Source organism: Chiloscyllium plagiosum, chromosome 30 (assembly GCF_004010195.1).
Source record: "Chiloscyllium plagiosum isolate BGI_BamShark_2017 chromosome 30, ASM401019v2, whole genome shotgun sequence".
NCBI classification, from domain to species: Eukaryota; Metazoa; Chordata; class Chondrichthyes; order Orectolobiformes; family Hemiscylliidae; genus Chiloscyllium; species Chiloscyllium plagiosum.
In genome coordinates, this window is record NC_057739.1 from 6,873,190 (window position 1) to 6,900,680 (window position 27,491).

At 41.1% G+C, this 27,491-nt stretch overlaps 1 protein-coding gene across 2 annotated transcripts in view; it reads right to left on the reverse strand.

Moving 5' to 3' along the window:
- Positions 1-3,216: 3,216 nt before the first annotated feature.
- Positions 3,217-27,491, reverse strand: part of nsmfb (NMDA receptor synaptonuclear signaling and neuronal migration factor b) — a 103,812-nt gene continuing 79,537 nt past the window's right edge. For both annotated transcript variants that reach the window (XM_043719894.1, XM_043719893.1), the window contains 3 exons: positions 24,442-24,544; positions 9,445-9,520; positions 3,217-7,208 (listed from right to left, as the gene is read on the reverse strand). In XM_043719894.1, coding sequence (XP_043575829.1) covers positions 7,111-7,208; positions 9,445-9,520; positions 24,442-24,544 — 277 coding nt within the window. In that variant the 3' untranslated portion in view covers positions 3,217-7,110. The remainder of the gene's footprint in view (positions 7,209-9,444; positions 9,521-24,441; positions 24,545-27,491) is intronic.

A 27,491-nucleotide genomic window follows, 5' to 3' on the forward strand; every position in this document is an offset into this window, starting at 1 on the left:
GTTAAACACAGTTATTTCAGAGATAAAATAGAAAAATCCGTGTTTTAAAGAAACAATATAAACCATTAAAAGGCAAAGTGAAACAAACTCAGACATGACATGTGCCAGAAAACCAACCAAAGACTGATCTGAAACAGTCCTAACCAGTACTATGCCATCAAACTATCTGAACCAATTCCATGGGAAATATCAAACTATCTTAACCAACTCTATGCTAATCAAACTATCCTAATCTGCAACACACCAAATAATTAGTTTTTATGAACCACCAGCACTGTGGCAAATTCCAAACCTGCTTAACCAGCATCATAATCAAAGTGTCTCAACTGACACGGAATCAAATACCAAATTCCTACCAGTTCCAAATATCAACAGCTATACTTGGTTATTATGGCAGCAATATCAAATCATCAGTAACCTGTACAAAGCTAATCATCATCCCAGGCGCATTTTTCCAAATCTCAAACTTGACCAAGACCGTGCCAACTAATAAACATTTCTTAAAAGTGGTGACATTTTTTGAATTTTCCCACCCAACTCTGAACCAAATCAATTTATGGTCATTAAGGTTCCTCATAATCCAGACCAGCTGCATTGGAGGCTGCATATCAAATTCTCTTGGGTAACAACATATGAAATATCAAAATCACAGAATTGATGCCCTGCTGAATACGTTTGCACAAAACAGCCAGATTTAATTACTCAGCAGAATGTAAATACAGCGGACATCAATGGGTTGTGTTCATAGGTCAATGTGTATACATCCTGGATGCTAACAGCACTGGGTTGAAGGCTCAGTCGCTGCATACTGAGGCAGCAGCACCTGGAGCTGTGCTGATGTTTGCACAGACAGCAGTGATTAAGCTAGGCTGATGTTCTGCATTTGCACACAAAGCTGCTTTTTCCTTTGACTGTCCCTAGGAACCTCTTGATTGCTGATACCAACATCACTACACAGCTCCTTACTGACTGACCTTTTCCAATGCTTCCCATGACCCCTGATGGGCTGAACGTCTACATTGTGAAACAGAGCCAGTTTACATGCTGCTTCACTTTCATACCTTTCACACGAGTGCTGTCCCAACAGGTCAGAACCCAGATTCCTCACATGGTCAATTAATTCTTCACACACTATTCCAAGGCACATAGTGTGATTGCAAAGAGTTGCACAGTTTCTGTGGGAGGTACCCTCCTGACATGATAAGCTGCAGTGTTTGTGCTTTGGTGTCTGAACTTACCCTTTGAACAGGTACCACATCTCGTGATTTATTTGAACGCAGAACCAGCATTCTTCCTACCACTGTGACCTCTTCAGCTGGAGTCACAATATTCGGGTAAATTACACCACATACGATGAGTGAAGTAACCAGTGAAATTTACCACAGGAGGTCACACTGGGTTGGGGAATAGGAGGTGAGAAAAATATTCAGGAGTAGAGGAGGGACAAGTTAACAAAAGAAGGATCTTGTTCACCAAGATCTTGAAATGATTGCTAATTAACTGCGATTTAAAACATAAACTGGCCTCCGACACAAGACGTGACCTCTTAACACTGGTAAATGCAGCCCAGCTGAGGTCTGTTTACCTGAAGCAGCCTGTGAAATGCCGAACTTCACACAGCACACAGTCAGGGGCAGCAGCACTTGGCAGTGGATTTTAAATGTACTGAGATCTAAACGCCTGCTAAACAATAGCCTAAGCTCAATTATCACCATCTCACACTAATCACACGATAAATACTTCACATATACTGTACACTTGGACTGCAACTTGACAAAACCAGAACCTGACAGTATCAGAGAATGAAAAATGAATGGGGCAGGGTGACCATTTAGGAATTGGGAAATGGGAGATGATCACTGCTCAAATATGAAGATGAAGAGGATTTGAATTGATCACACTAAATGAATGTGTTAAAGGGTTTTTGTATTGTTTTATCACAGGCAAATAATTACTTTTACTTGTCAATGTGTTTCAGTGAGAAAATCACAGTCTCCTCCACAATTGCACACGCCTACTGGCATTAAATGGAGCTTAACTTCTTCCAGCCACTTCTGAGTGGTGCAGACAGAGAGATTCAAATTGAGAATAAATGAACAGTGCATAGGAACGCAGGAACTAGGAGCACGTGGGTACTGCAGCAAGTTAACTGCTTTCACCTTGATGCTGAGAGTAGGTGAATTCCAACAGCCAATCTCAAGATGAGTCACTGCTTCAATATGGCACATGTTTGGTGGCAGTCACTGTCTGCTGTGATTCAGTGGGTAGCACTCCCACTTCTGAGTCTGACACTTGTGGATTCAAGTCCTACTCCAGCAACTGAATCACAGTGAGCTCGAGCTATCTTTCGGATGAGATGGGCCTGTCTTCCCTCTCAGATAAGCATGAACGATCCCATGGCACTATTCAAAGAGCATCTGAGACCTGACCAGTATTTGTCCATTAACCAATATCTAAAACAGAGGGTGTGGCATTGTTTGTGGGAGCTTACTTTGTCCAAATTTGCTTCTGCATTTCCTACATTACAACAGTGACTAGCTTCAAAACCAACTTCATTGATTGGAAGGTTCTTTGAGGTAATGAAGTGCACCATTTAGTGTCTTCCTTTTGTATTTATAATTTACTTTTCAATGATCAGAGCTCCTGTATTCTATTGGCTCAGGTACCTCAAAATAAAACCCCGTCTTGACAACATTAATCCCACATCAGCTTCTCTACCGGGACGAGGCAAAGGTCAGGCTTTTTTTTACTGATTGATTATTCAGTCCAGTCAGAATATAAAACCTGCTGCATGCACATTGAGAGGAGTCTCTAGCACTTTACCACATCACAACAATTTCCTCTTTCTCTATAAAGTAACATTCTTATCACCTGTGAATGACTCTATCAACATTTTCAGTAACTAGCAGGTGGTTTGACCATTGCATAATATAAGTACAGTGAGTAGAACTGATTAAGGGGTGCATCTGAGAAAAATGACAGAAAAGTCCCTTTGCTTCCTCTTGCAACATTAAAATCAAATATTGAGGTGGTGTGTGATCAGAATATGAAACTGTTAGACTCTCCCTTATGTTGTAGCATAAACAATAAAATCCAACTCAAACCCAACCCAATATAGATAGCCCTCACGACTTCCATAAGGTATGTAACGCTGGGTGTGTCAATGACTTAGAATTTAGGCATAGTTTGTCAAATCAAGTAAAATCTCACAGTTTTGGGGGGGTGGGGCTGTTGGAGTAGTAGGAACAATGGGTAGAGAGATGTGAATGGTTAAGTGAAAAGGTGTTGGATGGGTGGTTGGATAGAGGGAGTTTGAAGGAGAGTGCTGAGCCACTTACACTAGAACACAAAACAGCACTAAGCTCCATAGTGGAGAAGTTTGTTCTTTCAAAACTAGGTCAACTCTTAACAGAATATCTGAAATTGTAGTCAGTGATAATGTCAGTGGTAAAGCAGTTACAGGTATCCAATTAAGTGCAATTAAATGATATTTTGCTGAGGTGTACTGTCACCAACACACATCAATAGATTTCAATGCATTATAAGGGCTCACAGACAGCACCTGTCAGCATGAATGTTTGTACTGTGCACAGCACCCTTAGAATTGGTTTAGAAGTTCCACTTGTGACTGCCATCTCCAGTCTACTTCACCCACCCCCAACAAAATTCATTAAATATAAATTCATTTTCCTTCTTCTAGAACTATACAGTTAATGTTTAACTCCTCAAGTGCTAGTCCTATTTATTATAATAAAGATTGTCGTACTACATAACTGACAAGAATTCAAGAATCATCAGCATTATATATCAGGCTATCAAGACCAACAGAGTCACTCAATGCAATAACCCTTATGCTGGCAATTTAACAAAGTATGGCTTCATAAAGTGAATTTAATGTGTTTCTATCCTTGTCAATCTAGTTTAATAATTAAAAAATTCAGCTTCAACAATCAGTCAAACAGGCTTAAAAATTTGCATTCTGCCCACGAGGGTACACATCTACCATTGATGTACGTGCGCGTGTTTTTTATGATATAATCGATATAATGCAGACATACAGAATGCATGATCTCCTACTGATCTAGGCACAATAAATCCCCACAATCTTGCTGCACTCATATCACAATTCGATTATTCAGTATGGATGTTGTGAAGGTTTCTACAAAAGGTACATCTCCTTCTTCTAACCAAACATTGGCTGTGATTATCATTATATGAGCATATCTTTCCTGGGGTCAGATGGGTTCATTTGGCTTGTCATCAGCTAAGTCAATTCGTAAGATTGCACTCATCAACTACTCTGCACCGAACCTGCATAAGAATTAGCTTAATATTGACAATTAAGATAAATCAATAAAAGTACAATTTTGCAAAAAACAGTCTAATTCAATCTTGAAAGGTTTGTTGTAGGTATTAATCAACTTTCAGACCATTGGGTCAGTATTAAATTTAAGGATGAAACCATTAAGATATGAATTTAGCAACTGCGCAGGCCTCAGTGCTGAGCAGCAGTAAGCCATGAGTTAATTTACATTCAATGCAGGCAGTAATGAAATGAGGGAACTCCAGGATCATCATGTTAAATCATTTACAAAATGATTTAACTCCTTTCTCCAAGCTAAGGGTACCATTTTGCCAAGATTAAAGATGGGTGGGAGGGACATCAGGCTCAACTTCTGAGGTCTCCTTCCATAATGATGGACATCATCAATAATTCATGGAATTAGCTAGGGGGGAGAAAAGTACTCATTTTAAACACCAAGTTCATCCAGCACTTCCCATAAACGGACAAGTCCCTATATTGTTGGCAGTGACCCAGTTGTCAGTGAGGTACTGTAAGAGATTAGAGAGGGGAACAACAGCAGAGTGCATCAGTTAAATCTGCAATGTTACATTCACTTAAATTGTAGAAGTAGGTCATTTAGCCTTAGGGTTAGATGAGTAAAAGGTAAATTTAAAAGCATGAATATCCAGGGGGAGTTCATGTCTCCTGATTGTCTACTTTCATTCTAATAGAAGGTCCATTCTAATTCCTGGACAAACAGCATTAGCAGTGTTCATGCCACCTCTCCAGGTTTCTACAGATTTCACATTAATATTTCTGGAGGAAATTTAATTCCTGAGACTGATTATTGTGACGAAATGTTTTCAATGCTTGTAATGGGCCTTCCTCAGGGAAACCCTGAAATTAGTTAAAGAATCGACTTGACACTAACATGAAGCATGTCTGGATGCCTTTGGAGGGATTAATTAAGGTGGAGTGAATGGTCTTCCACATCTCCAATTCATTTGTGATTCTTGTGTTTGTACATTGCTTCCAATGCTTTCAGTTTTATATATTTAGTTTCATTGATTACTGGTGAGCAATTATGTTGAATTTTATTTGTATATAAACACTTAACATGCCTATCTGATATTTTCTTCAAAAGGACTAACTGCCATTAAAGTAGTGGGAAAGATCATCTGCCATAACCTCACAGCAATATCATAGTGTTTGACAAAGGATGTATTGAAGAAAACTGTGATTAAGAAACCAGTTTGATGCTCATGGCATGTATTGGGCCTCAGGAGGTTAATATAATTAGCTTTCACTGAACCTGTGAACACAACAGATACAGTTTGGCATGGAGATGAGCTTAAGTGTTGGATAATTTTGCTGAAAGAAAAATCAGGACCTTACTGCTTAAATCTCACCAGAAGAGCAGAAGGAGTTACCTGAAAGACAGCTATTGGAAATGAGTTTGAGAATTTCCCCTTCAAATACAACTACAATGGAACACACACTGGAATATTCTTCACTAAAAGACCTCAGGCTATAGCAATATCTTAATAAAGGGGCAGTTTCTAAACTTGACAACCTAACCTAGATCAGAATAATAAAAGATTTCCACAATAATGATAAGCAGTCACTTTAAGAATCCTTTTTCCCATGACTATATTATGGAGTATAAATGACCTTCAAATGAAATCAAGGCCAGTGTGTCAATCAATAAATGTCAACAGCTCACTCAGACCTTCAACAAAGCAACCAAGCTATCCTCAAGTTGCAATGAATCCCCAACTGGACAAAAAAGACTATCTCCAAAGCAGATGAAAGCATGGTGCTGGTGTTCAGAACAGATGTTGATTGCACCCAGCTCCTCCCACAGGCAATCCTTTTATTAATCATTTTACCCACTAAAATAATTTTTGATTCCTCATGATCATTATGGTCCACCTTCAATCAGTGTTGCTAAAAACGCAATAAAACCTGGAGTAGGTGTCACCGTTACTCTGGAATACTTGTTAGACACACAAATATTAAAACTGTATTCCACACAGTAAGAACTATGAGGTTACTTCATCACCCTTTGATGCTTCCAACTGGAGGGTCAGACTTAGAATGTTGTGAACAAAGAAATTGTTTCCTTTCATGCTTATTATTACTGCTTGAGCACAAACTGAAGGCAATGTTAACGGAATCCATTACATCATACTGCCAAATTGATGAAATATCCTCCTAACTACTGAGACACTCTTAGCCACTAACTCTTATAATTAGCACTACTCAATTAAAAATCCAATGTTCCTATATTCAATAATTAAAAAAAAACTTCAGCTTTTATCTTTCATGAAGTCTGCCTTCACATGGAGGTCCTCAAGGACATCTCACAGACACCCCAGTCTGCGCACAGTTTTCAGATCAGGCCTGTGGGTAATTTAGAATTTTCCATCGCTAGAACCTTCAAAGAATCTTATTTAGCACTCTCTGGTTTTCCCAGGATTCCAACAACTAACTATTCAGTCCTGTCTTTTGCGTAAGGAGTTCAGGATGAAATAAAAAATACCCTGAACTCACTTCTTTTGACCTGAATTGGCAACATTCCGCAGAAATAAAAATTCTGATTCCTGATCCTTCTATTCAAAGAGAAAAGGGCCCTAACATCTCCACGCCATTCTTCTCTCGACTTCCATTAAGCCTTTCTTTGTCGGAACAAGACATAACAGAGATGTTTTCTGCCTCTTCTCAATCGCTTCCGAGACCCTCTATTTGCCTCCAGAACTGAGGAGACGTCGTTCTCGATAAGAGCGTTTACAAGTGATTATTCCAATTCTGAGCTTTCTCATGCCTCACAAGATGTCATCATAGTCCAGTAGCTTTGAATGCTGCCTGGATTTCCACAGTCTATACAGACGGAAGTCAAAGTATGTCTCGATCATCCGCTTCCCTGTAATTCAAAATAACAACCTACAGTAAATGGGTTCAACAAAGACAGTGCTCAAAACATTAACAGGAAAACACAACCAAAGTATTTTAGATCTTGTCATTCTTATTACTTAGCAATCAGGAAGTCTGCACTTTATGATTTTCTTCATTCAGGGCTCCACTAAACCTTTGGAAACTGTCGCTTCAAAAACTTTCTAATGCCCGTTTTGAGAGAACAAGAAAATCACAACATCCCTTGCGTTGAAATCTCCAATGAAGCTATTAAGCCATCTGGTCCTCCCCCTTACAATCCCTATGGCCCCTCCATGCTAATTCAATTTTCAAACTGTGATCTCAGAACATCCAAGGAATCCGTAGCTTTGAATCTCCGATCAATCACTATAATAGGATAATGATAGCCTTCCGGAAATGTTAACAAAGACCTCCAAGCAACTGCCTGAATAGATGGTTCTTACCTACATTCTTACCTACACCAGATGCCCTGCTAATTAATGTTGTCCAGTAATCGGTGCTTTCCTAACAAGATATTGCCAATCACATTCAAGTTTGGGCAGTATTGTGACTTAGTGGTTAACATTGCTACCTCACAGCACCAGGGACCTGGGTTCCATTCCAGCCTCGGATGACTATCTGTGTGCAATGTGCACATTAGAACAGATCATAGAATCCTTACAGGGTGGAAGGAGACCATTCAGCCCATCGGGTCCACACCGACCCCCTACCGCTACCCTATTCCAGTAATCCTGCATTTCCCATCATAAACCCACCTAATCTGCACATCCCTGGGCAATTTAACAAGACCAATCCACCTGACCTGCACATCTTTGGACTGTGGAAGGAAAGTGGAGCACCTGGAGGAAACCCACGCAGACACTGGGAGATTGCTCAAACTCCAGATGGACAATCGCTCAAGGGTGGAATCAAACCCAGGTCCTGGGGCCGCAAGGCAGCAGTGTGAGCCACTGAGCCATTCAATGTCTACTTGGGGTTCTTCCCACAGTCCAAAGATGTGCAGGTTAGGTAGATTGGCCATGCTAAACTGCCCATACTGTGCAGGGATGTGTGGGTTTGCCATGGGAAATGCAGGGTTACAGGAATAGTGTAGGCGGTGGGTCTAGGTGGGATGCTCTTTGGAGGCCTGATGTGGACACGATGGACTGAATGGCCTGCTTCCACACTGTAGGGATTTCTATAATTCTGTGATATACGAAGTATAAAGACCATGGGATTTAAAAATAAAACTTCAGATTTTGGTAGATTATGTAAACCTTACCTGCTCTTCAGCAGTGTTTACATTTACTCCATCAATTTGTGGCTCCCGAACTAGAGGGTAAAGCCCTTGGACATTAAAACATAGAAAGTAGGAGCAGGAATAGGCCACTTTGTCCTTTAGCCCAACTAACGCAGTACCCTGTTAGGGTACCCAGATCTAACTCAGTACCCTGTTTCCACTTTCTCTGAGTATGCGTTGATCCCTAACAGCTATATCCAACTCTATATTGAAAACATCAAACGTTTTGGCCTAACCTACTTTCTGCAACAGAGAATTCCGCAGGCTCACCACTCTCTGCTTGAAGTAACTTCACTTCATCTCAGTCCTAAATGGCCTCCTCTGTACCCTTAGACTGTGACCCTGAGGTCTGTTTGGAGAGAAAATGAGGTCTGCAGATGCTGGAGATCAGAGATGGAAATGTGTTGCTGGAAAAGCGCAGCAGGTCAGGCAGCATCTAGGGAACAGAAGAAGGGCTAATGCCCGAAACGTCGATTCTCCTGTTCCCTGAGGTCTGTTTGTCCAAATGGCCTGGGTAAGTTCTGTTTTCCTGTGTGATTTATACTCAATCTCTTCCTTCTGCAGCAATCATTGCATCTATCACAAAGGAATGTTGGCATTTATATCATGCCCCATTTCCTATCTTAAAGATCTGTGTGGCCAAAATCTAGCCGTGTGTTTGTTTGGCATCACTGTGGTTGAGGTTTTTTATTTCTCCTCCCTCATGCTCAGATCAGGTTTCGTAAAATAAGAAAAAATCATAAATCTAAGCAAAAATCTTTCAGCTATACAAACCAACAGGCAATACTTTTATAAAAAGAACAAACCTTCCATTTATTAGCTCGTGAGAGTGAACATCTCTACCATGAGACATGTTTTGAAAAGCCTCAATCCTCTGAATATTTTCTCTGATGAACACTGAAGGATTTACTATGCTTTTGAGAGAACAGGATCACTTCATTCATACCTTGTGCTGAAAGCTCCAACGGAGATTCAAAGGATATTCGGTGAGGAGTCATCAAGGTAGCTAAGCTCCGAAAAAGCTGAAAGCAACAAGCAATAGCTTCAATGTGTGAAGGACATGGAGTACACAAGCCCAATGATACAGTTTCTGAGAACCTGTCACCACCAGCTCACAAATTATCTAAGTCCGCGGTCCGTTTAGATCTACAGATGTTAGACAGTTAAAATAATTATTGTTTACAGGCCCACAGAAGTGTTCCCTTCACAGACAAGATCCCCATTAATGACACAGAGTGTTCACCTCTTGGTGGAAGGTCATAGAGAAGTACAGCACATAAACAGACCCTTCAGTCCAACTTGTTCATGCCGACCAGCTATCCTAACCTAAACTAGTCCCATTTGCCAGTATTTGGCCCATATCCCTCTAAATCCTTTCTATTCAAACACCCATCCAGATGCCTTTTAAATGCTGGAATTGTATCAGACTCCATCACTTCCTCTGGCAGCTCATTCCATACCTGTACCACCCTCTGCGTGAAAAGGTTGCCCCTGAGGTCTCTTTTATATCTTTCCCCTCTCACCTTAAACTTATGCCCTCTAGTTCTGGGCTCCCCAGCCCAGGGAAAAGACTATCTATTTATCCTATCGATTACTGCCCTGAATTGCAGCACAAGCCCGAAATCTTGATGAAAAGGGAGATTCAGCTGTTTGTTGTGTACTCATCACAACAAATGCAAGAATGCTACATTTCAAATGATCACAACAATTTACCCTCCAGAAGAAAAAGGTGTTGAATGCTTAGCCAGTTGAGTCTGATTGGCCGAGGCATTGCCTTGGAGAAAGCAACAGGGCTCCCCAAGCTCCCAGGTACTTCAAAAAAGATACAAGGTTTGAACACAATTCGCTTGTATATGCGGAGAATGTGACAGTGTGTGAATGCACATCACCTCCAGTGAGTTTAAGTGAATCACATTATAAGCTGTACTCGTTACTTTAAATCAGGCGTTAGCACAGCTATAACTGAATGTAGCTGAAAATGTGTTGCTGGAAAAGCGCAGCAGGTCGGGCAGCATCCAAGGAACAGGAGACTGAATGTAGTCAGGATTATTCATCAAGGTGCTGCTTACTAGTGCAAGAACATCTAATGGTAGTCATTATGTTTTGGATTCTGTAGGTGTGGATCAGTTGAATAGGCTCCATACTGTGTCTCGAGTGTGGTGCTGGAAAAGCACAGCAGGTCAGGCAGCATCAGAGGAGCAGGAGAATCAACATTTTGGGCAAGAACCCTTCATCAGGAACCTGATGTAGGGCTCTAGCCTGAAATGTTTATACTCCTGCTCCTCGGATGCTGCCTGATCTGCTGTGCTTTTCCAGCACCACACTCTCGTCACTGGTCTCCAGCATCTGCAGTCCTCGCTTTCTCCCAGTTGACTTTATACTGTGTCTGTCTGTTATTAGATGTGCTTCCATAATTGAAAGTATGTTACAATGCAAGCTAGTCGCCTCAATTAAAGAGATAGCTGGTTGCTAATACTGACTCCTCTCCTCAGCATTATTTTGTACACTGGACCTACTGATCAGATGCAATCTTTGCAGAGACTTCGTTCAGTAACTATATAAATGAGGATGATGGGTGGCATTTGTGGAAGTTGCAGATCCAGAAAAAAAAGAGATAATCTCAAAAACACAGGAAGACGGAAAAGAGGACAGATCCAGAGAGAAAGATATGGGAAGGGAGATGACCAAACTCTTAAAAGAGAGAGGAAGACAGAGACCAAGGAGGCAGTGAAAACATGCTTGAAGAAAAGTATGGACTGAACTGTCAGAGAGAGATACTTAGAGAAGGTCAGGGCGAGAGGCAACTTTCTTAATGAAAGAGAGAGATGGACAGAATTCCTAATCTACCAGCACTGTATTCAAATGACATTTTTAAATCAGAAAATGCAAATTTGGTCCTAAACTGGCCCTTTGCAAAACTTAATCACCTAGTCTCACTTCCTTGTATTTTCTCTGTAATCCTTCCAAATATTGCCTCTTCAGATAATCATTCAACATTATTCCAAGTGAATCAGCCTCAGGCAGGCCATTCTACATCCTAAACCCTTGCAGATTCCCCTCCTGTTGCTGTAGCCTCTTTTGATAATCATCTTAACCTGCGTCCTCTACATCCAGATGCTTCCATCAGTGTGGTGGATGTGGGTACACTTACAATATTTAAAACACATTTAGATAAGTACATGAATACATTAGCAGGTGGGAATAGTTTATTTTGGGATTATGGTGGGCATGGACTGGTTGGACCATGGGTCGTTTTCCATGCGGTATGACTCTACCTCAGGATGCAGTTCATGGCAAAGGGCCAGTGGAAATCCATAAGCTCCTATCCCGCAAAGACTGAATTCAATGAATACAAAATGAAGACGAATAAATTTTTACAGGAAATGGGTAACAAAGGTTACAGAATCGAAGTGCAGTTAAGATACAGATAATAGAATATCAGAAGAGGCTTTGTGGGTTGAATGATCTATTCCTGTTCCAGATAGAAAGAAAGATGCAGTGAGTAAGGAATAAACAGAGATGAAAGGAGACACAGCAGCGTAGGCAGAGAGGGAAAAGACAGTGAGGAAGAAACAGACTGAGACAAAGGCATTTAGAGATATGTAGGAAGACACGTAGGAGATAGCAGAACAATCACAGAGGGCTCAATCGAGAGACAGGCAGAAAGACAAGCAAGTTGCAGGGTCATGCAGAGAGAGAGATGTCAAGTCAGAGATATGCAAAAAGACAGTGGGGAGAGAATGATAGCCAAAGACAGACATAGAAACAATAGTCTGTGAAGTTGTAGGCTGACAAATGGTGAGTGATATTGAAATGACATAAATACCAGGTAATGACCATCCCCAACAAGAGAGAATGTAAAAAGTGCCTCTTGACATTTAATGGCATTATATCTTTGAATCCTCTGCTAACAACATCCTGGGAATTATCACTGACCATAAACAGATCTAGATTAACAACATAAATTCAAGAGCAAGTCAGAGGCTAGGAATTCTGCAGTGACCGATTCACTTTCTGACTTCCCAGAGCCTTTCCAACAAGGCACAAATCAACAGCGTGATGGAATACTCCCAATATGGCCTGGAGAAGTGCAATTCCAACTCAAGAAGCTTGACACTATCCAGGACAAAGCAGCCTGCTTGAATGGTACTATCTCCATAAATATCCACTCCCTCCACCACTGATGCTCAGTCCACCAACACTCAGTAACACCAGTGTGTACTAGCTACAAGATGCACCGCATAAATTCATCAAGGTTCCTTTGACAACATCTTTCAAACCCATGTCACTTACCACCTAGTTGAACGAGAGTGATTTATTCATGGGAACACCACCACCTGCAAATTGCTCTCTAAGCCACTTACTATCATGACTCAGAAATATATCAGCATTCCTTTAGCATGTTTGGGATCGCCCTCCCAAATTTCACTGGTGGTCTACCTACAGCAAGTGGATGACAGCATTTCAAGAAGACATCTCATCACCATTTTTTCCAGGGCAACTGGGGATGGAAAATCAATACTGGTCGAGTGATTCTGTGACACCCCATCAAGAAATTTTAAAACAAGACAGAAATAGACAGGCAGACACAGGATAAGTGAGATTTTTATATATATATATATATATATATATACATATATGAGAGAGAGAGAGAAAAAGAGATGTTTTATATATATCTCTACATAATAGATACATATACTATATGTTATAATCTAGATAATACATATATATATATAGATATATCTATATATAGATATCTTAGAGAGAGAAAAAGAGAGAGAAAGAAAGAATCAAAAGACAGAGAGAAATAAAGTCATGGAGAGTCAGGTAAAAATCAGAACGACACAGACATGGTGATAAGAAATCGACACAGACAGAATATCATATGAAGATCAAGGTAGAAAGAAATGCAGCAGCTAAGGAAATCAACAGAGAGAGATCACCCTCAGGAGGCAGAAGAGAGAGTTTGTGAGAGAGTCAGAAACATCAAAGAAAGCAGAAATAAAGAGACAGACTGAAACATAATAGAATTGCTGAATTCTCAGTGGACAAACACAAAAAGCAGTCAAACAAAGGAAGAGGAATAAAAGGTGGTGGACAAGGGAGAGCGTGTCAATCAGGTAGTTGATAATCTGCTTGTAGATTAAGTGGCTGATGAGATCCTTTTATATCCCGTAATAATACCATCACCTGAGGTGTTAAAAGTTAAAAGTACATTACTGGTAAAATGTGTTTATCTCTTCCTCCCAATTATCTTCACAATTGGACAAATGTCATGTGCCTGTTGCTTGCAGCAAAGAAAATCATTTTATCTTCAGGGTGATCTGGACAAGACTAAATTGACTATTACAATTGCCTTTCCTTTGGGTAATTCAAAGAAAACAAATATAAAATGTAGATTTAGAAAAGGAGTCACGTCTTTAACCTTAACAACTCAGACTTATTGATCACATTTATGATCTTCTCAAAAGTAGGCTGCTTTGTCAGTCAGGTTTATCAAGTGTTGCTGATCAATGATGGATAATACATCACACAGCAGCAGAAATGGAAAAACCTGCAGGCACTCAGCAGCAGACGGGTAGATCAAATAAACAAGGATTGTGGCTTGCTTGCTTCGAGATTACCACCAATGCTGCAAGTCTCCACATGAGCACATATGGAGGCCATTTGACACATCATGGCTATGCCAGCTGTGGAAGAACTATCCAATCAGTTCCACTCCCTTGCTCAAAGCCATAGCCGCTGCAATTTTTTTTTGATGTTCACGAATCTAACTCCATTTGGAAGCCATTGCTGAATGTGTTTCTAGCATCCCTTCAGACTGTACATTCCAGTTCAGAACAACTCATGCATAAATTAAATTCTCCTCACACCGTCTCTGGTTCTGATCTAGTTGTCAGTGGAAACTCTCTTAGGAATATAGGAACAGGAGTAGATCATTCAGCTGGTCAGGACTACTCTGCCATTCAACAAGATCATAGCTGATCAAACATGTTTGTTGCCTTTTACCCATACTATTTCCATACTTTTATACTACTGACAATCAAAAATGTATTAACCTCTCCTTTAAACACATTCAAAGACTGAACTTCCCCAGCCCTCTGAGGGAGAGAATTCCAAAGATATACCATTTTCTAAATAATAAAAAAACTTGTTCTCATTTCAGTCCTAAATTATACCTCCCTTATTTTTAAACTGTGCCCTCTGTTCTAAACTCTCCTACTAGGGAAAACATCTTACCTGCATCTGCACTGTCTATCTCTAAGTATTTGTAGGTTTCAATGAGATCACTTCGCACTCTTTGAAACTCCAGAGAATATTGGTCCAATTTACCCATTGTCTCTTCATAGGATAATCCTGTCATCCTCGATACAGGTCTGGTGAACTCTATCAATGACAATAACTTTCCTGAGGGTAAGGAGACCGAAACGGCACAAAGTACTTTAGATGTGGTCAGACCAAGCCCCTAGAGATTTGAAGCAAGACCTCACTACTTCTGTACTCAAATCCTCTTGCAACAAAAGCTAACATTCCATTAACCATCCTCATAGTTTGCTGCATTTGCATATTAGCCTTCAGTGACTGATTAAGACACCCAAATCCCTTTTTATGTCAAACCTTTACAACTTCTTACCATTTAGGAAATACGCTGTACATTTGTTCTTTCTACCGAAGTGGACAACCTCACCCTTTTCCACAATATTTTTTGTCTGCCGTGTTTTTGCCTACTCACTAAACCTGTCCAAATCCTCCTGTAAACATTTTACATTTTCCTCGCAATACACTTTCTTGCTTAGCTTTGCATCAGCTGTAAATCTTAATCCATCTAATTTGGTTCCAGCTCCAAATCATTGATCAGTGAACAGCTACGACACAAGCACTGATCCTTGCAGTACACCCTTAGTCAGAGCCTGCCAATGTGAGAAAGACCCATTTATTCCTCCGCTCTTTTATTCTGCCTGCTAGTCAATCCTTAATCCATGACAGTCCATTACCTCATGTACCATGTGCTTTAATTTTGCTAAACAATCTCCTGCGGGAAACCGATCAAAAGCCTTCTGAAAATTCAAATATCTAGTGACTTCCCTTTATCAATTTTGCCGTTACAATCTGAAGAAAACCTTACAAATTTATCAAACAGAATTTCCCATTCGCAAATCCATATTGACTATGCTTAATCAGATCATATCGTCAAGGTATCTATTCATCACTTCTTTTATAATAGATTATAGTATTTTTCTTACTATTGATATAAAACTAACAGGTCTACCTGTCTGTTTTTATCCTTTTTAAAAATTTTTTCCAAGAGTTTTTCCCCTTATTCTTTCCTTAAGTAGAATGGGTGACATTTGCTACGTTCCTAACAGTAGGAATCATTCCAGAATCAAAGGAACTTTGGAAGACAATCACAAATGCATTGACTATCTCTACAGCCACCTTCTTCAACATTCTGGGATATAGTCCCAGGGAATTATTAACTATCAGTACCATTAATTTCTGCAGTACAACCTTCTTACTAATATTAATTCCCTTTGATTATTCCTAGACTTTTGGATCTCTATTTCCGAGAAATTTCATGAATCTTCCTCAGTAGAAATAGGTGCAAAGTAATCAGTTAGCCATTTCTCTATTCCCCAATATTGATTTGTCTGAATGTGTCTGTAATGGATCCAAATTTGTTACAGTCAAACACTTCCCTTTTATGTATCTAACAAAGGTTTTACAGCCTGTTTTACATTTGTGGCTAGATTGTATTCATATTCTGCTCTCACTTTCTTTGTAAATCTTTTGGTCCTCCTTTGTTGTATTCTAAAAACTTTCCAGTTCTCAAATTTATAATTATTTCAGGCCACTTTCCCTTTAATCAGATACAATTCTTAACTTCTTGTGTTAGCCCCAGTTGACTGACCTATGATGAGTTTTTGCACTTTAAAGTTATGTACAGTTGATGTAAATCATGTAATAGCTCCTTAAAGACCTTCTATTGCCCATTTAGAATCATACCTTTTAATGTATCTTCCTTATCCATCTCAGCCAACTTGTACCTCATGCTTTCATAATTTCCTTATTCAAATTTAACACCCTCTGCTTCAGATTGAACTATCTCACTTTCAAACATAATGTAAAATTCTATCAAGTTCAGAAAAAATTCACAAGGATGTTGCCTGGGTTGGAGGGTTTGAGCTATAGAGAGAGGCTGAATAGGCTGGGGCTAATCTCCCTGGAGCATCAGAGGCTGAGGGGTGACCTTATAGAAGTTTATAAAATCATGAGGGGCATGGATAGATTAAATAGTCAGTGTCTTTTTCCCAGGGTAGGGGAGTTCAAAACTAGAAGGCATAGGTTTAAGATGAGGGAAGAAAAATTTAAAAGGGACCTAAAGGGTGACCTTTTCATACAGAGGGTGGTGTGTGTAGGGAACGAGCTGCCAGAGGAAATGGTGGAGGCTGGTACAATTACAACATTTAAAAGGCATCTAGATGGGTATACAAAGGGGAAGGGTTTAGAGAGATATAGGCCAAATGCTGCCAAATGGGATTAGAATAGGATATCTGGTCAGCATAGATGAGTTGGATCAAAGGATTCTGTACATCTTTATGACTCTATTAGATTGCGGTCATTTAACTATTTTAAACAGCCCCTTTTATTATACATTACTAGTTTTAAAATTGTCTGTCTTTTAGTTGGGTCTTCAATCTGGTGCTCGAGAAAACTATCCTAAGACATTCCATAACCTCATCCACCACACTTTACAACTCAATTGCTTTATCTGGTCGATGTACAGATTAAGTCACCCATGATAATTGTATTGTAATTATGACAAGCTTCTCTCAACTCCTGATTGATACCATGCCCCTACTATTTGGTGGCCTTTAAATAATTCCAGCCAATGTCACCTGGCCCTAGCTATTTCTCAGCTCTACCCAAACAGATTCCATACATTGTTCTTCTGATCTAATATCCTCTCTTACTACTGTACTGATCCTATCCTTTCTCATGAACATAACTGCATCTCCTTTCTCTTCTTGTCTGACTTCCTAAATGTCAGATATTCCTAAATATTCAGCTCTTAGTCTTGGCCACCATGCAGCCATGTTTCAATCATAGCAATTAGATTATAACCACTTACCTTGTTTAGATCATTTACCTTGTTGTAAATGCTGCACACATTCAGGCTGTTAACTTTGTTTTTTCCATATCATTTCATATTTAAGGCATAATTGATGCTCTGCTTTATATCTCCTTTGCAGCGTTTCCACTCCCGGTTACCAGATTAACTTTCTTCAAAGTTGGGACACCCCTCATATTCTCATTGCATTGACAAGCTAGTTTAAATCCACCCTAAGAGCACTTGATCATTTCACTGTAAGAGCATCAGTCCTACTCCTATTAAGATGCAACCTATTCATCTGCCACGGAACTGGTTCCAGTGCCTCAGAAATCCAATGCCCTCCCTCCTGCACTGGTTCTACACATTGTTCTCCTAACCTTATGCCCACTAGTTTATGGCACTGAGAGTAATCCTGTGATTACTGCTCATGAGGTCCTGTTTTTTAATTTCCTAACTCACTGAACCTCATCCTCATCCTTTTCTTACCTATGTAGTTAATGCCGGTGTGACTCTTCTAGTTGATTCCCCTTACACAGTACAATGTTCTGCAGTTGCTTCACTACATCCTTGACTCTGGCATCATAATGCTAATACACTATCCTGGAATCATATTCATTGTCACAGAAACACCTGTCTGATTTCCTCACTATAACTCTTCCACTCTTCTTTCTCCAATCCTCTACACTGAGATGCCCTTGGTTTCTTAGGCATGCCTCTGGCTGTACCTCCTGAGGAACCATTGCCGTCACTAGTTTCCAAACGTGAATACTGATTGCCAAACGCGATAAACTCAAGAGACTGCTGCACCACCTGCCTTGTTTTCTTAGACTGCCTGCTAGTCACCCATTCCCTTTCTCCTCTCCATTTCCTACACCTACCATCCATGTAAGCTTCTGCCTCACAGATATACAGCAATGACCACAGCTGCTCCTCAAGTTTCAAAACCCTGAGAATTGGCTTGGCAGAATGTGCTTGTCTGGAGAGCATGGCATGTCCACGATTTCATACATACCACACAAAGTACACTCTACTTAGAAATTCTGTAACTTAGAAATGATATGTTACCTTTAGAATAAGTATAAATTTAACTTAAGTAACTTACATTAATTTTATTTTCCTTCTTTTTTCTTTATTATTTATTTTATCTTGACTAAATTTAACTTTACCTCCCTTTGGCTAATACCATTTACAATGCACAAGTCAAGCGTGTGATGGAATACTCCCCACTTGCCTGGAAGTGTGAAAAAGTAAAAATAAGGACAGGGCAGAATCAAAGCGAGTTGAAAATGGAGCAAGGATGATAGAAGTAAATCTTTTCCACACAGCAAGAATCCATGCCTGAAAATGTGATGGAGGCAGGCCCAATTGAATCATTCAAGAGGACATTGGATAGGCTTCTGGATAGTTGGGAAAAGACAGGAGATTGGCACAACCCATTAGAACCTTTTCAGGCACAGTGAGCTGAATGGACCCTTCCTCCATCATAACAATTCTGAGTGCAGCTCCAGCAACACTCAAGATGCTTGATACCATCCAGAACAAACTGGCCCACTTGATTGGCACTATATGTACAAACATCCACTCTCTTCACAACCGACACTCAATAGTAGCAGTGTGTACCATCCACAAGATACACTGCAGAAATTCACCAAAGCTCCAGGATCTTCCAGATACACGACCGTTACGATCTAGAAGATCAAAGCAGCAGATACATGGGAACACCACCTTCCCCTCCAAATCCTCACCATCGTTCCTTCAGTGTCGCTGGGTCAAAATATCAGAGCTCCTCCCTAACAACATTCTGGTTTTGCCTACAACACATGGACTGCAGCAGTTCAGAAAGGTAACTCATCATCACCTTCCCAAAGGTGACTAAGAATGGACAATAAATGCTGGCCCAGCCAATGAACTCACGCCCCCCACCTCCTTGATCCCATGAATGAATAAGAAAAAGGCTGTGGCCTTAAATTTCAAATCTAATATGTGGCACTTTTCCAACATTGTCTGAAAATCCATAGACAAAACAACAACTGCAAAGCCTCCATTAGCTGACCTTATATTTCTTTCAAGTACACAATCATGTTTGTCAAACATGATTTGCCATGATCTAATCTACATTGGCTGTTATTAATTAATGTCAAGAGTGTGGCGCTGACAAAGCACAACAGGTCAGGCAGCATCTGAGGAGAAGAATCGACATTTCAGGAATGATGCTTGTGAGCTGGGGGTCTGAGAGATAAATGAGAGGGGTGTGGGGTTGGTGGGGTGGGGGTAGCTGAGAATGCGATAGGTAGATGAAAGAAGAGTAGAAGGTGATAGGTCAGAGAGGAGGGTGGAGCAGATAGATGAGAAAGGTGATGGTCAGGTCAAGAGGGCAGTGCCAAGTTGGAGGCTTGGGACTGCAATAATGTTGGTTGGGGGTGGGGGAGGGGAATGATGAAACTGGTGAAATCCACCTTAATCCCATGTGGTTGCCGGCTCCCTGTTATTAATTAATGCATGTCTACAGTTTAAAATGCATGTTTTCTTGGATAAAGATGTCTAGAAATATCTTCACTACTGATATTAAGCTGACTGACTGTCGTCAACTGCTTTAACCTCTCCCCTTTACTAAATATAACACTCATCAGTCTTCAGGCACCAGCCTTGTGTCTAGCGTCTCTGCCTTTTCCATCCTTGCTTCCCTCAGCAACCAAGGATGCGTCCCTTCCTGACCTTTCTCCATTTACCAGCCCTTCAAGTTGCTCCTGTATCTGCAGTTTCGTCTTTGAATGAAGGCAGATGCAAAAACCTCATTTTGTACATTACAATGCCTTTTGTCAACACAAAATGATTTGCAGTTCAGTTTTTAACAGTCCCAACCTTTATTCAACTATCTGTTTTATTTAGCTATAAAAGACTCAATGGTCCTGCCCACTTATTCGTTCCCATCGAATGTCCATTGCCGTCTTCTATTCTCAACACTTGATATATTCAGTGTGATTCCCTACTATATTATGACATTCGTCATAAGCTATCTTTTTCTGTTGCATTGAATTGAAGAATCACGAGGAGATGCCAATGTCCTGCTTAACATTCGCCCCTTAACTAACAACATTGAGTTGTTTGTTAGTTGTGCAGTTTGCTGACACACAACAGTGAATACACTTCAAAAGGAGAAATTCTGTCCTTGTGAAGCATCATGAGAATTTGTTGTGAATTCATCCAGAGCCTTAGCTTCCTCTTACCTTGTTATCTGTACAATCCTTCAGGATTTCTGAGTTCCTGTAATTCAGACATTCTGCACATTCCTAAGTCATTTCCCGAAGGGTCTTCTCTTCTGCAGCCTACTCACTAATCTCTGGAATCCCTTCCATAAGCCTTGGCACTCCACTTGACACCTTTACTTGGTTTATTAAAACCTACTTCTTTGATCGAGCCTTTGACTCAATATTGAATGATAACATCCTCCAGAGAATTGCCTTGGGATGTATTTCCTCAAAGATACTGGGTAAGGACAAGTATGACACAATGCTTTCTAAATGTAATTTTTTTCCCTTTCTGCAATCACTGAATGTAACAGGTTCAACATTCAGAATCTTCCAATCCAAATCAAATTGCATCCAACTGCAACTCCTTATTTGAACGGATGGCTTAAACATTGGCATTTACCTCACATTGGGAAAAATCCAAAAATGTTTCACCAAGTTGAGGGGAGAGTGAGACACTGAGCAAGAGATCAAAATATTAAAGATGAGAATCTAATTTACAGTCAAAGAGGTGATTTTGTAAGGGCTTTTTAAAGGAACGTTCAATGGCATTACTATCAATGAATCCCCTACTATCAATGAGTCCAGAGATTACCATTGATCGGATATAGAACGGTATAAAAACTGTAGCTAGAAGAGCAGGATAAAGGCTAGGAATTCTGATGTGATTAACTCATACCCCAATTCCCCACTTGTCAATGAACTACAAGCACAAGCCAGGAGTGTGATGGAATATTTGCCACTTGCCTGGGTGAGTATAGCTCCAACAACGCTCAAGACGTTTAACACCATCCATACTAAAGTAGTCGACCTTTTGAGTAGAGATGAGTACATCAGAGCTGATGAAGAGTCATCTAGATTCGAAACCTTAGTCTGCTGTCTCTCCATGGATGCTGCCTGACCCACCGTGACCTCCAGCACTTGTTTTCAGGACAGATTCCAGCATCTGTAGTAATTTGTTTCTAAAGTAGCCAACTTGTTCAGCACACAATCCACCAGCTTCAAATTTCACTCCCTCCACCACTGATGCTCATTAATAGCTGTGTGCACCACTTACAAGATACACTGCAGCAATTCACCAAGACTCCTTAGACAGTACCTTACAAATCCACAACCACTACCATCGAGACAGACAAAGGCAGCAGTTACATAGGAATACTACCGCCAGCTAGTTCCCCTTCAAGCCTCTCTCCATTCTGACTTGGAAATATAATGCTGATCTTTCAGTTTTCTTGGGTCGACATCCTGGAATTCCTTCCCAAATGGCAGTGGTTCAAGAAGACAGCTCAGCACCATTTGCTCAAGGGCAACTAGAGAAAGACAATAAATGCTGGCCTAGCCAATAACATCCATTCAATGAATTTTAAACTGTCAGGTAAAGTGTTTTCTGGAAATTGATCGAGGAAAGCTGCAGTGGCTCTTGTAGATCAGTGGCTCGTCCCTACCTCTGAGCCAGGAAGCCTGGGTTCAAATCCAACCTGTTCCTGGGGTCATAAAATCACAGAGGTCTACAGTACAGAAAAGGCCATTCTGCCCATTGAGACTGCACCAGTCAAAAATGCAACAGGTCGAGTGGGAATATATCTAGAGGAAGCCTGCAGTGAAGCACATTTTGAAATCTGATGGTGCAGAGGAGCACAAGGAGTCAAAGGACAGGGTGTGGACACTGCCTGGACATTTGCCAGGTAACACAGAGAGATTGTAGATGGATCTGAAATCAAGGACAAGGCGCAGAACATATTTATCAAGGACCTGATAAAAATATCAATAAGCACTACAACGTTTATTTACACTGCAACTTCAATGCACTGAAACACCTCAGTTGCTTTACTAGAGTGTTAAAATTTGACACCAAACTGAGATTGATTTGGTCAAGAGAAGTAAAACTTGGTCAAAGAGGTAGGCTTTAAGAACCATCACAAAGGAAGGCAGAAAGGTAGAGGGTGATCCACTTCACTTGCAAGTGGCTCTCCAACATTCTACCCTTCATTCAAAACTCGGCCACGTGCCTGAACTCGCACCAACCTCTTGTTCCACTTTCAATTGTTGATCCATCCTAGCTCTGGATCAAGTGACATCTGGATTTTAAAAATTCTCACCCTTGTATTCAAATCCCTCTATGGTCTCACTCCTTCCTACTTACCTCCAGTATTACAACCTTCCAAGGTCTCTGCACTTCTCTCATTCTGATCTCTTGGCCATCCCTGATCTGAATCATTCTGGTGGCCGTGCCTCTAGTTGCCTAGGTCCAAACTTTGGAAATCCCTCCACCTCTCTACCTCACTTACCTCCAAGAAGACATTCATTAAAACATACCTTGTTGGTCAAGCTTTTTATTAGCTGACCTAGTACCTCCTCATGTAGTCTGGTGTCATAACATTCTTGTAAGACTCCCATGAAGCTCTTTGGGCATTTCATAATGCCAAAAGCACTACATAAATCAAAAGTGTTGTTGTGACTGGGGGGTTTAGGGATAGAATCCCAGAGCTTAGTTTTAGACCAAAGATGAAAATCAGACAAGTGGACAGAATTGCAGGAGTGTAAACATCTCAAGAGTTGAAGACAAATGAGGCTACAGTAATAGGGGACTGAACCCCAGTGTCACAGCATCAAGTAGACTGTCTAATGGTCTCACCTCTACAAACAGAGGTGCTGAGATCAACAGCAGTGTCCCTTGGCCTCCCCTCTCCCAGCCAAACCTGTCAAGGATTGCCAATCAATATGGAGCTGGTGTAGCCTTCATCCACTGTCCCATTAAGAAGCTCAAGATCCATTCTTTTGAGTGAGATGTTCATTCATTCATTCTTCTGTGTTTGTTTGGATTTATCAGAATGAAAAATATTAGTTCCATTGATGCAACCTTCACTGAATGTGTGATAAGTAATGCTTTCAGCATTCCATACAAATTACCCGCTTTACGAATTGTCATCAAATAATCTTCTTTACTCAATGTTCATAAGCAACAGAACTGCCCAATGTTGGATCAGGTGCATTCCTGGGTATCACTTCAGAACTATGCTGGGGACATTTCCACTTGCCTGGAGGGGCAGAGCTCCAACAACACTCAAGAAGGGCAAAGCAGCCCAAATGACTGGCATTCCATTTGCCACTTCCAACATCTGCTCCCTCCACCATTGGCACTCTAGTAGCTGTGCTTACCACCTACAAAATGCACTGTAGTCACTCATCAGGACTCATCAGACAACACCTTCCAAATCCCAAACTACTATCTAGAAAGACAAGGGCAGCAGGTACATGGGAACACCAGCAAGTTTCACTCCAAAAACGTCCTGACCTGGAAATATATGCTGTTCCTTCAGTATCACTGCATCCAAATCTTGGAATTCCCTCCCTTATAGCATTGTGGGTCTACATACAGCACAGGGACTACAGTAGTTCAAGAAGGTAGCTCATCACCACCTTCTCAGCTAAAGTAGGGAGAGGCAATAAATGCTGGTTCAGCCGATAACCATTTACCTCCCATGAATGACTATAAAATAAATATCAGCATTACCGACGGAAGCAGGATTCTCTCCATGCCACTGCTATCAAAATGCTGTCCAAATCATTGGTTAGGCATTACCTTTTCCCCATTGGGATTTCCCAGGATATAGCAGCCCATTATATGGATCACATTTGGCTCTGGGTTGATCTTGCTCATCAATCTGCTCAGCCTCTTCCAAAACCTGCGAGAAAATGCAAAGGCAAAACTATTAGATGCCATTTCAGTCGCTGATGGTGAAATTGGAATCACAAGTTTCTGAGAGTGGCAGGTGAATAGTAGGAGGAGAACATCAGGTGGTTCCCCCCTTCTCTACTGAGCTGGGGAGGAAAGAAAGCTTTTGAATTTAAACCTGCCAAATCTCAGCAGCTTCACATCACCTATGGAGAAATGCTTTCCTCAAATACGGAAAACTGCATTTATAGCAACTTGACAGCTATTTCCAAATCCTGTTCACCGCAGGCTAATTTACAACCTCTGGACCCACTTTTGAAAAACTAGCCTCTAGGTGTCAAATTTCATCAAACATGAAAAGAGGAACAATCTGGCATTTTTATAGGTCTTTCACATCCAAAATTCAATGGGTGCTTAACGTTAGTCACAGGTATAGCAACGATATAAAAGCAGCACAGCAGTGTTCGTAGCTTCAGATCATGGTACTGCAGCTGTAGCATGGTCTGCAGCAAACAGCTGTCTATTGGTAAGATTAGTCATTTGAGGGCACAGATTTAAGATAATCAGCAAAGTGAAAAGGTGATAAAAGAAAGTTTTTCTTTAAACACAGTGATCTGAAATGTTAAGTCAGAATGGGTGATGGAAATAACTTTCATCGGAACTTAGGAATATAGGACTGGAAATAAAAAATGCTGGAAATCACAGCAATTCAGGCAGCATCATGGAGAGAAAGCAAGCCAACATTTTGAATGTGGATGACTCCGTCAGAGCTGGTCATTAAGTGTCACTAAAACATTAGCTGGCTCTCTCTCAACGGATGCTGCCTGACCTACTGTGGTTTTCAGAACAGATTCCAGCACTTGCAGTAATTTACTCCTATGTGAGGGAAAAAGGAAACAGGAATAGAAGTAGGCCATTCACTGCCATTGGCTTGCTTTGCCAAATCATTAGACCCTGGCTGATTGCTGAACTGAAAGCCATTTTTCTGCACTCTCCCTTGATATCATTAATATTTAAAAACCTATTGCTTGCTGTCTTGCACATATTGAAGTCTGCACAGCCCTCTGGGAGAGGACTATAAAGATTCTGAGAGTAAAGAAACCTTCAAGAAAAGGCAGGATAAAGAAACATTTGTGGGGTAATGGGGAAATAGGAAGCAGGCAGGAATACATGGATAGTTCTTCCAAAACGGCTGACCGTAGACAGAACGGGGCAAAAGGGCTTTCTTTTGTGCTGTTGTGTTCCATGGTGTCTGTGCTATTGAACCAGGTAGAGATCACTCTCTGCAGCATCCTGCCTATGCTTCGATTCACAGTAAAGATGGCGAGTGCTGGCAGGACACGCCAATCAGGAGCATGCTGCCAGCCAGGATCACTGGCTCGGATTGTTCTCTTCACAGGTTTCACAGCATTCTTACTAATTGGGGCAACCTTACCAGCCTCCCATACACAATCAGGTGACTCCATGCAAACCAGAGATTTGACTTGCTGTTCTGCAAGGCTGTTTTATCATGGTTGCACTAACAAGGTCAACCAAGTAGACCTCATAGAATAGGAGCTCCCTGATCGGGACTGTTAATCTGGTCCAATCAGGAAGCCTTGGCTGACAGATATGAGCAGTCGTATTGGCCATGGAGGGGGTTGTTAGGGATGGCTGCCTGCCCCTCTTCCGCGGTTACGTTAGGGCCCGGCTGTCCTTGGAGAAGGAGCACGCGGTGTCCACCAACACCCTGGAGTTGTTCAGGGAGAGGTGGGCGCCGCAGGGAGTGGAGTGCATTATTTCTCCCTCCAACTCTATTTTGATTTAGTCCCTACCCTCCCCTTCACTGTTTTGATCACACAGCACTGCCCTTTGATGTGAAGGGCAGTGTTTGTCACTGGCCACCCGGGTGTTTTCCTATCTTCCTGGTGGTGGAAATTGAATAAAGATTCATGCACCTTGTGTCTCTCACTGTGTCTCACACCTGCACACACACACCATGAGTGCTGGGGAAAATAAGCACTACCGCAGTTAGGCGGTATTGTGGGGGTAATAAAAAAGTTTTTTTAAAAATGAGAAGCATTGGCTGTGGAGGGGGTAGTTAGGGCTGATTGCCTGCCCCTCTTCCGTGGTTACGTCCGAGCATGGGTGTCTCTGGAGAAGGAGCACACGGTGTCCACCAACACCCTTGAACTGTTCAGGGAGAGGTGGGCACCGCAGGGAATGGAGTGCATTATTTCCCCCTCCAATTCTATTTTGATTTAATCCCTGCCCTCCTCTTCACTGTTTGATCACACAGCATTGCCCTTTGATGTCAAGGGCACTGCTGGTCACTGGCCACTTGGGTGTTTCTTTTCTTCCTGGTGGTGGAAATTGAATAAAGATTCATACACTTTGTGTCTTTCACTGTGTCTCACACAAATAGAAAAGCAGAATAAAAAAAATGAACAGGAGTATTAGAGGTTCTGTTCACTCTGAGAGCTGGCTCTGAGGGAGCTGGACCAGTGTCAAGGACTCTCCATGTGTAAGTAAAGGGTGACTTGGTGATGGGATAGCAGCTTCTGTGGAGTTATTTCAGTTATAAATTTACTATGGAATTATTCAAGGGTTGTTTGAGTACCAGAAACACAGAAGGGAGGTTCACTGACGATGACTGAGCTCTGACTGTGCAGGATTTTCTTAGTATCTGCCTGGAATCCCATGCAATATAAACATCAATGTAGTGTACTTTCGTAGACTGGTACGTGTTGTGAGTCTCCCCTTTTAAAGAGCAGTTAAGTCTCAGTGAATTGTCACATTTTCTAAGTGCAGGCCAACAGAGTATTTATGCAACTTGGATCTAGTGAAGACTGCAGATGCTGCAAAGTCAGAGTCAATAAAATGTGGGTCTGGAAAAAGCACAGCAGGTCAAGCAGCATCAGAGGGGCAGGAAAGTCAATGTTTCAGGCAGGACCCTTCACCCTGAAGGGAACTGCCTG